At 51.8% G+C, this 14,761-nt stretch overlaps 1 protein-coding gene across 1 annotated transcript; it reads left to right on the top strand.

Annotated features, from left to right (window-relative positions):
- The first annotated feature begins 1,166 nt into the window (after nt 1–1,166).
- On the top strand, nt 1,167–14,149 carry CSRNP1 (cysteine and serine rich nuclear protein 1). Its single transcript, XM_075746731.1, has 5 exons — nt 1,167–1,337; nt 8,382–8,577; nt 10,940–11,199; nt 11,574–11,870; nt 13,015–14,149. Exons 2-5 carry the CDS (start codon nt 8,406–8,408, stop codon nt 13,996–13,998), a joined length of 1,713 nt encoding a protein of 570 aa, XP_075602846.1. The 5' UTR covers nt 1,167–1,337; nt 8,382–8,405; the 3' UTR covers nt 13,999–14,149.
- The last annotated feature ends 612 nt before the right edge of the window (nt 14,150–14,761 follow it).

Here is a 14,761-nt window from a genome sequence, read left to right as displayed (position 1 = left end):
GGGTCCCAAATCCCTGTGGGGCCCAAATATGTTTTAGACTCCATGTCTTGCTCATGGGTCCCAAATTCCTTGTGGGGTCCAAACCTGGATTTAGGTCCAAATTTGGTTTGGGGTCCCAGGCCGCCTGTGGGTCCCGGGCACTCTGGAGGGCCCACATCCCTTTTGGGGACCATAGCTTGTGGGGCTTGAAGCTGCTGTGGGACCCAAATCCCCTTCAGGGCCCAGCCTGATCATGAGTCCCAAACCCTCTGCGGGTCCCAAATCCATTTTGGGGTCCAAGCTGTGCCTGTGGGTCCCCAACCCCATGTCAGGACCCAAAGCCTTTGCAGGGTAAAAATCACTTCCAGGGTCCAAGCCCGCTTATGGGTCTCCAACCCCTGTGTGGCCCAAGCCCCCTGTGGTGCCCAAATCTGTTTTGGGGTCCAAGTCTTGCCTGTGGCTCCCCAACCCCCAGCGGGCTCCGAACCCCTTGAGGCACCCAGACCCCTTTCAGGGTCTAATCCTTGCCTGTGGCTCCCCTACCCGAGGTAGGGACTCAAACCCTTTGTGGGATCCAAATCTCGATCAGGGGTCGAGCCTACTTGTGGGTCCCAAACCCCTTGTGGGACCCAAACCCCCTGACACCCAAATCTGTTTCAGGGCCCAAGCTTTACCAGTGGGTCCCCAACCCCCTGTGGCTTCCGAACCCCCTGAGGCACCCAAGCCCCTTACAGGGTCAATGCCTGCTTGGGGGTCCCCAACCCCCTGTGGTGCCCAAATCTGTTTTGGGGTCCAAGTTTTGCCTGTGGCTCCCCAACCCCCTGTGGGCTCCGAACCCCTTGAGGCACCTACACCCCTTTCGGGGTCCAAGCCCTGCCTGTGGCTCCCCAACCCCCTGTGGGACACACACACACACACACCCCCCGCCCCAGGGGACCCCCATCCATTCTGAGGTCCACGCCTGCTTGTGGGTCCGCAACCCCCCGTGGGACACCCCTGAGGGATCCCGACCCGTCCCGGGGTCCCCCGCGCCCCCGCCTGCCCGCCCAAGCGCGGTGCGGTGCGGAGGGGAGGGGAGGGGGGGGGCGGTGGTGCGGCGGGGCGGGGCGGGGCGTCCCGTCGGCCCTGACTCAGCGCCCCGCCCGGGGGGGGCAGGAAGCCGGGCGGGCCGGGCGCGCGCCAGCCCCGCGCCTGTCACCGCCTGCGTCAGAGCCCGGAGTTTTCCACTGACGAAAAAGGGCAGCGCGGCGCGGCGCGGCGCAGCCCCGGCCCCGGCAGCGGCAGAGCGGGAGGCGCCGCGCCAGGCACCGCCGCTGCAGCCGGAGCCGCCGCGCCGAGACTCGCCGCCGCCGCCGAAGGTAGGGCCCGCCGGGGACAGCCGGAGCCGGGATGGGGCTGGAGGGAAACGGCGGCAGCGGAGTGGGGTGGGTGTGTGTGTGTGGGGGGAAATGTCCCCCCGCCGCGGGGGAGGCACGGTGCTCCGCCGTCCGGAGCTGCGGGTCGGGGGACGGGTGCTCGGCCGTCGCGGGGTCCGGTGCAGTGCTCGGCCGTCGGGGGGCCGGTTCAGAGCCGGGTCGGTGCTCGCCCGTCGAGGTGGGGGGGGGTTTCGGCGCAGCGTCCGGCGCGGTGCTCGGCTGCCGGGGGTCCGGGTCAGAGCCCGTCTCGGTGCCCCGCCGTCGGGGGGTCCGTCTCGGTTCCCCGGCGTCCAGACCCAGGCAGGCGCGCCGCAGCGGCGCCGTCTGGCCGGGCTGCTCCTGCCCGGGGGCGAGCGGAGCCCGGCGGGGCTGGGGCTGGGGCCGGGGCCGGGGCTGGGGCTGGCCCGGAGGGGGGGTCCCGCGTTCCCGGGGGGGGGTGGGTGTTTGCTGCTCCCCCCGCCCTCCCACACTTTCCCATCGGCAGAAAACGCTGCGCTGTACGTACATCTAAATACCTATATATTTATTTGGAGTAGCGCTGAGTTTTCCCCCTGTCAGTTAAGGCTTTGCTCCGGCTTTACGGCTGCGGTTCCAATTTTCTGATGTTGAAAGAAAGGGGGGGGGGGAGCGGGGGGAGAGGGAATCGGGGAGGGGGGGCGGGGGGAGCCTTGCCGGCTCGCCGTTCCCCAAATCTGCCCGCCTGGGGATGCTTTTCCCGTCGCTACAGCAACACCTACCGACCGGCGCACGGATGGACCGACGGACGGACGGGGAGCGCCCCCCCCCCCCCCCCCCCCGACATACAAAATCGGGGCTTTTACTGCGCACCTGAGAAAAGGGAGGGGGAAAAAAAAAACCCAAACCAACCCCAAACCAAAGCTACTAAGTTTTTTTAGTGGTTTTTTTTTTGTTTGTTTGTTTGTTTGTTGGGAGGTGGTTTTTTTGCTTGCCTACCCCCAGCATCCTCCGAAGTGGCTGTCACCCCCGAGTTACATAATGTCGCTCTTCGGAAGAGGCTGACACGCAGGGACAGCCCTTTCCTAAAGCAGCCCTGGCGTGTCTGTAATGACAACGCCTCGGTGGGATGGAGAGAAAACCCTCACGGCCATTTACAAACCTCAAAGTCTTGTCATTTGTTACAGGGAAGTCATCAGCAATTATTAAATTTTTTTTTTTCCATGAGAATTTTTTTTTTTTTTTTTTTTTTTTTTTTAGTTTTCCTCTGCTGAGCAGTTTGCAGATGAGGCCCATCAAGGTTGGGGAGTTTATTTTCAGGATGGTGCGTTTTGTTCTCAGTGTGGAGAGACTCTGCAGCTCCCGGCAAGCCTTTAATAATTCAGTGCAGGAAATGCGTGCGTATATATAGCAGGCAAGGTAATGCACAGCGTGTACCTACAGGAGGACAAATATGGAAACCTGGTGTGAATTATTCATGAGGTGTAATCAAATAGAGGATATTCCTAGACAAAGCACACTTCGCTGTTTTCATATTTATTACAGCACAATCTGCGCCGAGTACATTTGAACCTCGTTTCATTCGGGCCGTGTCAGATAACCCGTAATGTATTTGCTAATGTTTCTTATTTACCTTTCAAGCTGTCAGCGAGAAATAAGGGCTTGATAGAAAAATCTTGAAAAGCCTTTTTCTTTGTGGCCTCCTGAAAATTAGTAGATGGAGTAAACGCTTCTGATGCTCTTCCCAGGGAAGGCGTTTTGCCTGTTCAGTCTCTGGCAGGAGAATAAACTCGTGGTGCTACGAACTGATTCATGCTCCTGCTCGGCGGCACGGGGTACTTTGGCTTTTGCTGTTGCATAGTAGGCAGAGGCTATTTTTAACCGGAGCAAGGTTATGAAACCTTAGACCCAGCTGGGTGAAAATAATCTGGTCTGAACTGGAAAGCACAGCTTGCGTGGCTGGGAACACGCACGGGACCGTCGCCCGGAGGGTCCCGATGGGATGATGCCGCTCGCCTTGGCCCCGGTCAGCCTCGAAATTGGGAAGTGTTGTCATCGCGGAGGCTGTCACAGCGGCACTGGGGAAACCACTTAAGTAAATATGCAAAGAATTAAAATAGTTAAACGAACGAGCAATGAATCAGTGTTGATAGCACGATGATTATTAAATAACCCAGAGGCGTTACTGGAATCACCGCTGCTGTTAGACATCAAATATCTGGGATAGCTAAACGGGAAGCTCAGCTCCGCACCAATTTTTGGCGATACTCGCACCAAGGTTGCCTGACACACAATAAACAGTGGCGTGCAAATAAACACCGACCCCAAAAACTCCCCCAGGTTTGCTCCGCGAGTCGTGTTTGGAGCCGTACCTGGCTGAAGTATGCGGTGGTGTTTTTTAAACTAATATTTACTCCTGCTAGACCTGCACAGCCACTGCGGCTCTGGGGGAGGGAGCGGGAGCTGCTGTGACTCACGGCTCAGCAGAGTTGTTAACTCGCTCCCGGCGCCCGAGCCCTCGTCCCGGCGTGCTGGGAAGAGTCCACCTTGGCCTCCTGGGCTGGAGGCAGACGGCTGTGCTTGTAAAGTCGGGAAACCAGCTCAAAAAGTCACTGGAAAATAAATACTTTTAATACGTTGCACTGGGCTTTGGGGTTTTTTTTAAGTTTTTTTGGGTTTTTGCGGGGTTTTTACCTGAATTACTTTGCAGAAGAAAGTTTGTTTTCAGTAGCTCATGCACAATATTTGGGATCCTTCCACGCTTTAGGATGCTCCACCGACGGAAACCCCAATATTTAAAATACCCTTGCTCGTAGGTGTTCTCCTGCGATACCGTGGGAGTTGTGGCACAAGCAAACGCAGCCGCTGGACTTGCTGGGAGAAGTTCCCTTTGCCTTGCTCGCGCTGCTCCGCTCGCCTGCCCGGTGCGAAGCACATATACAGCCCCAAAATATAACGGCAAAACATCTTCTCCGCCTATTTCTGCACAAAGCCATGGCGCTTCTTTGTGCAGCCTCTTATAAATAGACTAACTGGACACTGGTAGGGGTTTTAGTTGCCTTCCTCAGCCCTTTGCTAAACAAATGCCAAACCTTCTTAAATCTAAATTACTCGAAATATTTACTGTTGAGAAGTCGTCCAAGAGGAGGATAGTTAAAACATTAATTCTTCACATTCCAGTGTATTAGGGCTTTACCCTGTGACTTGCCAAGCACCAGAAATGGGACTTTGCAGATTCGATTCCCTCCCCCCCTCAACTAGACAGCCAACCCCCTGCTCCCCCCACCCAAACTTTAATGCTTTAAAAAAAAAAAAAAAGGAGGGAAAGAAAAAGAAAGGAATGCACATCTGGGCTAAATATTTGTTAGAAAGTATTCCCAGGATAGTGGGAGTTCTGGTGCCAGAGAGGAATTCCTGCGGGTTTGATCCATTGCATTATGTACTTGTTCCAAAAGCTGTTTTCAGTAAAATAGATGAGTAAGAAGTCTTAGCCAAGAACAGAATGTCTTTTTTGGCAACTAAAAGGAAGATAGGATTATTTTATTTCAGGTTATGTAAAAAAAAAAAAAAAAAAGAAAAGGAGAAGGTGGTAAAATCCTGTGCTCAGTGGTGCCTGCAGAGATTAGCAACAGCAAGCACAGATTTTTATTTTTTTTTCCACGCTGCTGCGCACACTTTTGTAACTTCTATGTAAGACATCAGTGTGGATTTAAGACTACTTGTGGAATTACTGCAATTAAACTATCCTCGCTGTGTCTGAGTTGGCCACAGTTCTTTGGCTGAGTGGCCGGCGGGTTTGGTGACATGGGCAACGTCCAAATCGCTGGCGTGAATTCTGCTCCCAAGTGCCGGGGTGAGGAGGGGAGAGCATCGTCTCTGCCTTGACAGCGAAACCCTCGTCTGGAGGATTTTTTGGGGGTGGATACAAGTAGACACCGATGGACACAGCTCCACTACATCTCGTATAGCTCCTGAAAAGGATTTGAAAACTTGACCTGGAAAACGTTGCAGCCATAAATCAGCAAAGGGGGGGGGAGGCGTTACCGGGGAAAAATTAATGTGTTTTGGCTGGTGGGCAACAGGTTCACCAGCTTATTCCCATTGAGAATCACGTTTGCAGGACACCTACTTTGCATTAACAAAACAATAAGTGTTTTGAATAAGACAGCGTGCCAAAGGTGTGGGTTTTTTTTTTCTATGCATTTGACTTTTTCTCATAGATGGGAGATACACACAGCTCCCTTCATCCTTCTGCCAGACATGGCTAATCAGCGATGATAGTATTGAAAAAATAAATAAATAAAATTGCACCATCTTATACACAGCTTGCCTTGGCGCTGCCTTGCTGTTTGTGTTAATTCGGTTAGCTCGCTTGAGGAAAACGCTTTGTTTTTTTCTTGCTGTGTGGTTTGAGGGGAGGCGGTGCGGCTCGTGACAGGCACGGTTGGGTTTGCAGGCGACCTGAGCATCAGGGCTGTATCGCACTGCAGCATCGCCACGTCCACCTTCTCACTCCTCGGAGTCCTGCAGACTGGGTAAATCCCAGTAGAAATGGATCCCGTTTGGGGTTTTTTTTGTGGTCCGGACCTGAGAGGTATCCCTGTTTCAGTGGCGTGATCCGTGCTGTTCCACCACGCTCCGGTGTCTCCCGTGAGGCTTGGATATGCTCAGCATCGCATCTCAGAGGGCGTTTGCCGTTAGACATGTGTCCTACGGGCTTCTCAGGGAGCTGGTTTTACCCTCCCTTACCTAGACAGGGCATCCTTCACCGGCAACGTCGGAGGCGTCCTTTGGAGCTGCGAGCAGTTGCTCTGCAGCTCAGACTGATGCCCTTCGAAGCCATGTGCAGGGTTTTGGGGTTTTTTTTTTTGCAAAGTTTTTGGCCACTCTGGGTGAACGACGGGGTCAGCTGGGATGAGCAAACCTCTGGCTGCAGCCCAGGCTTTGATTCAGACCCCTGCCATGGATTTGGGGGGGTTTCTTTGCTCCTGGTTGTTTCTTAAAGTAAATGCGAGGCACAGCAGAAGGCACAAAGAAGAATAATAAAAGGTTTGTAAGTGCAGCCAGGTAGCTGGGTTGGGTGTCGTGGCTGCTCACTCGGGCAGGAGAGGGGTTAATCCAGGTGTCAGGTAGGACCTGTGCTGCTGGGGCTGGAGGGTGGCCAAATCCACCTTCTCCCCATCTGCTTTGGGTTAAGGCCAAAAAAACCAACCACCCCTCCCTGGCAAAACCACCTGCAGCTTCTGGGCTGCTGAGGAGGAGGAGGAGGAAGAGGAGGAGGGATGGAGGGGATTGTCTCTCCCTGGTCCCCAGGTCTGGGGGGCCGTGGGGGATGCAGCAGTGCCCTAGGCGTGCATTGCAGTGAATGATTAACTTCTTCAGGCTGAGGAACTGCTTCATCCAGGGATTTTTTTGACCTTTTAGGGGACTATTGTCTCCTGGGAAGCTGTTGGTAAATATAATTAAGGAAGGCTGGTGCAGGGCTTTGAAGGCACCGTGTGTGCTCCTGTCTACGTACGTGTTCACCATGTGGTGCTGTCGAGATACTGAGAATCCCACTGTTAGGAGGTTTTTGGAGCTGGTGTCGTTTCTGTGCCGCCTGCTCAGGGCTGTGAGGAAGGCAGGTTTAGTGTTTTGGTTTTTTTTTTTTCTTTTTCAGAGACTTAAATTAACTTCAGACATGCAAAAGAGGGTGAGAAAGTGCTACGGTTACAAAGAACAAATTTGGCTGGTGGAGGAGTTTCAGCTGGTGGGAGGGGATGGGGACAGGGTGTCTGGCAGCCCCATATCTGCGTTTTCACCATCCTGGGGCTGTATGTGTCTGAGGCATCCCGGCATCATCCGAATTTCAGGGATGCTGTAGGATTTGCCTGTTACCTCTGGTTTTATTGCAGCACGGGGATGGTTGGTAGCATCCCGCAGTGCCCGGGCTCTCCCCTCCGTGCTGGAGGGAGTTTCTGCACCTCTCCCGACGCGGTTGTGCCTTGCAGCCTGGTGGGATGGGGTCGGAGCAAGTCACTCCTCCGGCAGCAGCCGGGTTCTCAGCTTTGGGTATGGCTCACCGGCTTCAAAATAATCTGGCTGCGACTTCTGCAGAAGCAGGGGTGTCTGGTGCGGTGTTGCCGGTGTCTAAAAGGAGAAACTGTCCATCGTCTGTGCAAGAGCATCCCAGGTTAGATGGGCTCTGATAGCTGTTAGCCTATTGCAGGCGAAGCGTGTAGCTTTTGTGCAATTTCAGGAGACAAAAACCCCACAAACTTTCTGAAAACAAAGGTTAAAACATGCAACAAAGTTATTTTTGTTTTTTTTTTTTGTTTTGTTGTTTTTTTTTTTTTTTTTTTCTTGAGATGAGCAGGGGGAAAGCATGCGGGAAATTTAGGAATCTAAGCAAGTACAGAGCTCCTTTGTTTTTAATTAGCTGCGTTGTTTTTAATTGCTACTATGCTTGATACATAACCCAGCCTAAACAAGAATAGCTTATTGAATGGGGGACTGGCTATGAAAGGCACCGTGAGGAGAAGGGCTGTTCTTCACAGTTGATATATTTGTATTTCAGTGCTTCATTTAATAAGTCTGTTTCCCCAGGGGGCTGTAGCAAGTAAATCATGCCAACAGATTGTTCTCTGCAAACTGGCTTATTTTTGTAATTAGCAAGACGTTAAAGCTGTAACTGCATAGAAAGCGATCTGGGTAAGGAGTTAACATAAAAGAATTAGTAAGCAAAATGTAATGCTTATTGTTTGATAACACTTGTATTGATTGAATTGGTTTCCGGACAGTTTGTTGTCTTTGATAGTCAGGTTTTCTGCAGCATCGTAAAATGGGAGAGAGATTCAGCAGGTGTGCACAGCGAGGGTAGTAAGGTGTGGGTTTTGTTTTTTTTGGGGGGGAGAGCACCTTTTTGGGAATCACACCTGCATAGCCAGGTGGACCTGGTGGAGAATCTTGCTGGAGATTGAAGCCATCCTGCTCGTCATCAGGAACTGCCAGTATTTCCCTCACCTTATTTGGCTTTCCTCTTTTGTTTTCCAGGTATATGAAAATTACGGCGTCACCATGAGCGGAGTATTGAAAAGGAAGTACGAAGAGCTGGGGGATGACAGCACCTACTGCTCCTCCTCCTCCTGCTCCCCCCTCTCCTCCTCGGCGTCCTCGGGCTGGGAGTCGGACGAGGAGAGCTCCCGCGGAGAGCCCAAGCCTAGCTCTGCCTTAACGCCCAGCTTCACCCGTGAGTATCTCCGGCAGCCCCTTTCCTGGGACGAGACGTGCCCACGCACGGGGGCTTTTGTAGCATGGTGGTGGGTCATTACCTCTGTCCATGCAGAGACCCCCTTGGAGCACGCCTTCGGGGGTGGAAGTGGCAATAACACCAGCACCCTGTCATTACACCGATTTATCTTGTTTTTATAGTCAACCAGCATCCTCAGGGTAGTCTTTCTCAGCCCTTCCTCCCAGCATTTATCATTCCTTCATAAGGTTTTTTCCCAAAGTCCAAATTTCCAGGAATAGAAACCCAACGACGTGCAGGTGCCTCCAAGCCCGTGCTGTAGGGCCATCCCACCGTCCCTCAGTGCCCTGTCAAGCTGTTCCATAGGCAGCGACTAAACAGACAGCAAAGGCCCATAACGCTGGTTTTTTAAAAATGATTAACCAGATTAACCATAATTACCATTTCAGAACCCGTTTCCTACGTAAGTTGGGTGCTTTGCCAAAGAACATGATATGCTTGACGTTGCCTGCGCTTTTAGTACAGATAAATGCTATTTTGTTTTCTCAGCAATATCAATTTTGAGAGCTTTTAGGAAAACACACAGAAGACAAGGTTGTAAAATCCTTTATCTGCCGTGCAAAAGGAAAAATAAAAAATACAATAGGGGACCATCTTCACAGCGGAGAAATAGTCCAACTTAGTAAATTATACTGAACACCCACTGTATATAGCAGTTAAGGTCCACTTAGCAGACATACACAAACACGCAGTGGTCTGAAAAGGCTTTAGAAGTCTTGTAATAATAAAGAGTCTCATTCTTGCTTGTCTTCCCAGGTTTTGTGACAAAACAATGAACTTTTTGTATTCTCTGGCTCAATTGGAAAAGGGTCAGGAATGAGAAAACAATTTCGGAGGGGGGGGTGTGGGGAGGGAGAAGCAAATGCCAAAGTGCAGCAGCTCAGCCGATAGATGATCGCGGTGGTTAACTTGCCTTTTGATAAGAGCTAATGTTTTAGAAGATTGAGTCAAGGTTATTATGAAAATGCAACGTGCAGTGCAAAGATATTATCAAAGCCACTGCAGAGCCCAGTGTGAAACCCTCAGCTATTTAGCAGAAGCTGCTGATGCAGCTGGGTGAACACTTTTTTTTTTTTTTTTTCATGTGAAACTGAAATGCTGTATTTTGGCAGGCGAGACTTGTGAAATGTGGGTGCAGCTAACTGTCCGGTCTTGCACTTTCTCAGCCTTTGGGGCCAGCCAAACCAGCTGAGCCCCTCGGGTTTTTGGCAATCCTTTTGGTTGGCTCCCCACAGTACGGCTGCCACCCGAAGGGTAGAGCTCGGATCCCTTTTGCATTGTTTGTTTGTTGTTTTTTTTTTTCCCATGTTCTCCATGGTGGCAACCAAAACATCCATGCACTGGTAGAGAATGGAGCTAAAAAACCCCAGCACCGAATTGGTGCGTAGCTGGCTCTCATGCTCGTGCAGCAGAAAAAGCAGCTCTGTAATCCAGCACCACTGCGTTTCGCTTTGCTTTCTGTGGCCAGCCACGTTCGTGGAAACTAACTGACTCTGAAACTGTTCTGGCTAATTAGTCCACCTCCATCTGCTGCGTTTGCACGTGCAAATGTGCAGAACTAGGTATCTCTGGAGAGGCTCCGCTTTAAATGGTGTGTAGCATGTTTCAGCAGTTTAAGATAAACCAGAGTCATGTATTGCCATGTTTACCCTGGGATCACCTGCATAAAGATTAACATCTTTGCAGCTGCTCTCAAATGAGTCTCTTGAGAATAAACTATAGATTTGTAGTTCCTCCCAGTGGACAGTGGAAGGAAGTGCCAGAAAAACAGCCTTTTTTGGCTATTTTCTGCCCAGCCACAAAAACTGGAGCCACACGACGCTGGAGTGTTGGTGCTCCGGCGTCCCGGGAGCAGACTGCGAGCTCCCGAACGTGGGGCAGGGTGCTTGGGTTTAGAGCAAGACAGGCATGTAGGATGGTTTGTTGCTTGTTCGTTACGCTCCGCTGCACGTGAAGAATAAGCAAATGTATGTTTCCTGGAGGAAGTCAAGCGGGAAGGAGAAGCAGCAGCCGTTTCTTTGGGTGAATCTGATCAGTGACTCCGATGCCTCAGGACTTGGCTTAGTTTCCTCTCCATCCTCATCCCACCTTAGAAACCTTAGATCCTAAAACACCAGAAGCCATCAAATGATCTTGTAACCTTGTCCCGTCATGTCCCTGTTGAGAGAATAATTGCAAGTCCTGCCTTTTTGTAATATTTACAGCCCGTTTGTAATATTTCTGTCCCGTCTGCAGGATGGCAGTACTGACTTTGTGCTTTTTTTGTTGGTTTTTTTTTTTTTTTTCCCCTCCCCATTTTTAGCCACGTCTATCCTGAAGAAATCCAAGCGACTAAAGAAGAACAATGTGGAGTTTGACCGGGTCACTGTGTTTTACTTCCCACGCTGCCAGGGGTTCACGAGCGTGCCTAGTCGCGGGGGCTGTACCCTGGGGATGGTGAGCAAACACAGCTCCTCCCGGCAGTTCACGCTAGCGGAGTTTTCAAAGGAGCAGGAAAACGTTCGTCGGGAGAAACTCGAAGAGAAATTAAAAGAGGAGAAGTTGGAAGCGTTGAAATGGAAAGTGAGTAGGAGCGTGGGGCTGGCTTGGTGAGGAGCTGGTGGATGTTGTTAGTTAATGGCCAGTTTTTAGTCAGTCGGAGCCTCTCTGAGACGTGGGGGCGATGGTCCTTAAGCCTGTTTGGGTCTCCAAAAACAGAGCCTCTGGTGTGGGGTTTTCAACTCAGTACGCCACCTTTGAAACATGATGGAATAGACACCGAACTCCACGTGTCAGGTGTCTGCCAGGTCTTTAGGGGCTCTGAGACAGATGTTGGTCTTGGGCTTGGCCACCATGGGGGGACAGACCTTTCCTTTCTTGTTTCTCCTGACCTGGGGGTGCAGATGGCTCTGTGTCCCCAACAGGTCCCTAATGCTTTGCCCATTTTTTGCCCTCAGCTAACCATGAACGGCACAAAGGAGTCAGAGGAGGCCAACCAGCTCACCATTGAAGACATCTCCGATGACGACATCGACGTCAGCAACATGGACCTGGAGGACGGCTTCTTCCTCCAGCCCTACCCTGCCAAGAAGAGGCGCGCGCTGCTGAAAGCCGTGGGGGTGAAGAAGATCGACAAGGAGGAGAAGCGGGAGCTGCACAACATCCGTCTGTCCCGGGAGGACTGTGGCTGCGACTGCCGGGAGGTCTGCGACCCAGAGACCTGCAGCTGCAGCTTGGCAGGCATTAAATGTCAGGTACTGACCTCGCCTCTGAGCTCGGGGGAGAAGCCGCGTCTCCAGCTGATGTGTATGTTAAAGCTGGGGGGGTTGAGCAGGCAGGACGGAGTTAGGGCAGGTTGTGAAATGCATCTGTTCCCACCTGCGCTTGGAGCGAAGCAGGTGAGAAAAGCTCTTGGAGATGCTCCCCAGGCTGCGAGGCAGATGCTGCTCGGAAGTGTCTGCTTCCCAAATCACACGTGCAGCCAGCCACACGCGGCCGTTGCAGCCGTGGAGATGTGCCCGAGCCCGCAGCCTGAATGTGCTCGCCACGTCCGTCCCCGTGAGGCCGGTCAGTGCCTGCTCCATCTCCTGTTGGAGATGGTCCATCTGGGAATGTCTTGGCAAACCAAAGCCACCCGTGCCTTACGCAAGGCTGCGATTTCTCCTCCTCCCCTCTGGTTTTGTTTTTTGATTTTTATTTTTTTTTTCTCTCGGTATGTATCACAACTCCCAGCACGCTTACGCGAACGTGGGAGTGTCAGCTGAGCGTCAGCCCACGGCTAGCTGTGCAGACCACCTGCAAAGCGAGATAATCCCTTTATACTCAATTAGCTTATTATATTTTTTTTTTTTTATGGGTGCCTGCCCAGCTGTGTTTGGGGAGCCGTATCCCTCGATGCCGTGGTTGCAGGCTGGGGGTGGTGTAGGGTGGGTGCGCACAGGCGGACGGGTGTGCACAGGCGGACGGGTGCTCCATGTGTACGTCACAGCCCCCCTCTAGCGGCTGCCGGTAACGGGGACATAAAGGTGTCACAAATGCCTGTTGAGCAATTTGTCTTTGTCTCGGTGACGAACACAAGCTCATGATATGGATCAGGTATTAAATACCATGATGCAATATATATAAACTCATGTTTGCCCCCGCTGATGTCTCCTTTTGGAGCTTTATATTTTGCTTTTTTTTGTAACCTTTTAACTTTCTTTGGTTGTACTGAAATCCAACTTTTTTATGACAATGCTTCAAAACAGCAGGGTGTCTTTTTTTTTTTTTTTTTAGTCTTCTTTTAAACCCCTCAGCTATTACTTGGTTTCTCAGGGCGGGTGAGTCTCGGGCGGTTTCGATTTTTTTGTGCCGCCGGGTTTGTTCCTAACCCTCCGCCTCTGCTTCTCCCCACGCCAGATGGATCACACCTCCTTCCCCTGCGGCTGTACCAAGGACGGCTGCGGCAACACCGAGGGCAGGATCGAGTTCAACCAGGCCCGTGTGCAGACCCACTTCATCCACACCATCATGAAGCTGGAGCTGGAGAAGCAGCAGCAGAGCAGCGAGAAGGCGGCGGAGGCCGAGCCCCCTTTTCGGGAGCGGCTCCCGCCCTTGGGAAGCGCAGCGGGGAAGGGCTCTTTGGAGGAGCGCGCTGTGCCCCTGGCACCCGCCTTCCAATTCAGCCCCGACCTGGAGGCCCTGGGGGAGAACAGCTGCAGCAGCGACATGACGGACTCGTCCATCTCCTCCCACCCCAGCGAGGACCTGGAGGAGCCCTACGAGAGCCTCCCCTCCGACAAGTCCCAGTCGGACGTGGACGACGACGGCTTGGCGCGCATCCTCCACTTCAATGACTCGGATGCCGAGGAAGAGGGCGGCCGCGGCCAGGGTGACCTGAGCTGCTTCCACCCCACCGACTTCTTCATCGAGGAGCACAGCGGTGAGGCCAAGCCTGTCCCCGGCCACTTGTCCCACCTCTCCGAGTGCCTGGATGAGAATGCCAACCAGGATGGCGGAGGTTTGCTGGAGGATGCTGCCCACGTGCGGTGTGACGGGCTGTCCTGCTGTGCCTCGTCCCCGGCTGAGCCCTGCTCCAAGAGCTACGCAGACCTCAGCCTTTCCTCTGACTCCTTGGATTTCTTCCAGCCCTTCTCAGACTATAACTTGGGACCCCTTTACAACTCCTTAAAGGAGTACGAGAACCTTGATAACTTCTCAGCGTTACAGTTTCAGTTGCCTAATTTCCCCGGCTTCCCGCAAGCCGGAGATCAGGGCTCCTGTTTCTTGGAGTCCCTGATCGGTTTGTCCGAATCTGTCCCCGAAACCCCGGCCCCTTTCACAGACAATCAACTTTTGGAGGATGCCATCAAGTCGTCGCTGATGGAGACGGTGAAAGTGTGAAACGCTTGCGTGGCTGGGTTGGGAAGGACCGGCACCAAAAGGAAAACCGAAGAGCTGTCGGATGGGCAAACTTTCACCAAAAGGATGATGTGCTACTCAAAAATAAGGAGGAAAAAAGCAGCAAAAAAAAAAAAAAAAAGACTTTATAAGCAAACGAACTATTTTTGGTCTTTATAGAACGTGGACGTTTTGACATACTGCAGCTACAATCAGTTCTCTTGCTGTTTGTGCAAAAATTTCTAAACTTTCATGGTGGGGTGGGGAGGGAGGGAAAAAGACTTTCACGTATGAATTTCCTTGTGTTTTGTATGAAAAGACCCGTTGCGAAATACTCCTTGCTACCATTGCCAGTCGTACACACAGCCCCTTCTAGAAATGTTTCAGTGTTGCAGGAACTTTTTAAGACAACTTTTTGAAACTGTATTTATTGTGAAAATTTGTGGTTTGCGTAAGAGGTAGCCCAACACGCTCTTACGTTTAAATCAGACGAGGTTTACAGAAGAGATCCATACACTATATACGTAATCATTCTTCATCTATTTATTGCAAATTCCAGAATTTAACTAGCCACCGAAGCTTGAACTAGCATGAAACCTTATTTAAATTGGTAATACCTCAGATGTATTATGTGTACAATCTTTTTTTTTTTTTTTTTTTTGCATAATATATCTGTATTTATTTATTTTCTACCTGTAGTATCTGACTAGCATTGTGGTGTATCAATGACCTGGAAGGGCAGTAAGGTCTTCAGCAGCACCCATCC

Source organism: Balearica regulorum, chromosome 2, assembly GCF_011004875.1.
Source record: "Balearica regulorum gibbericeps isolate bBalReg1 chromosome 2, bBalReg1.pri, whole genome shotgun sequence".
NCBI lineage: Eukaryota > Metazoa > Chordata > Aves > Gruiformes > Gruidae > Balearica > Balearica regulorum.
This window is presented reverse-complemented; position numbering and strand designations above follow the sequence as displayed.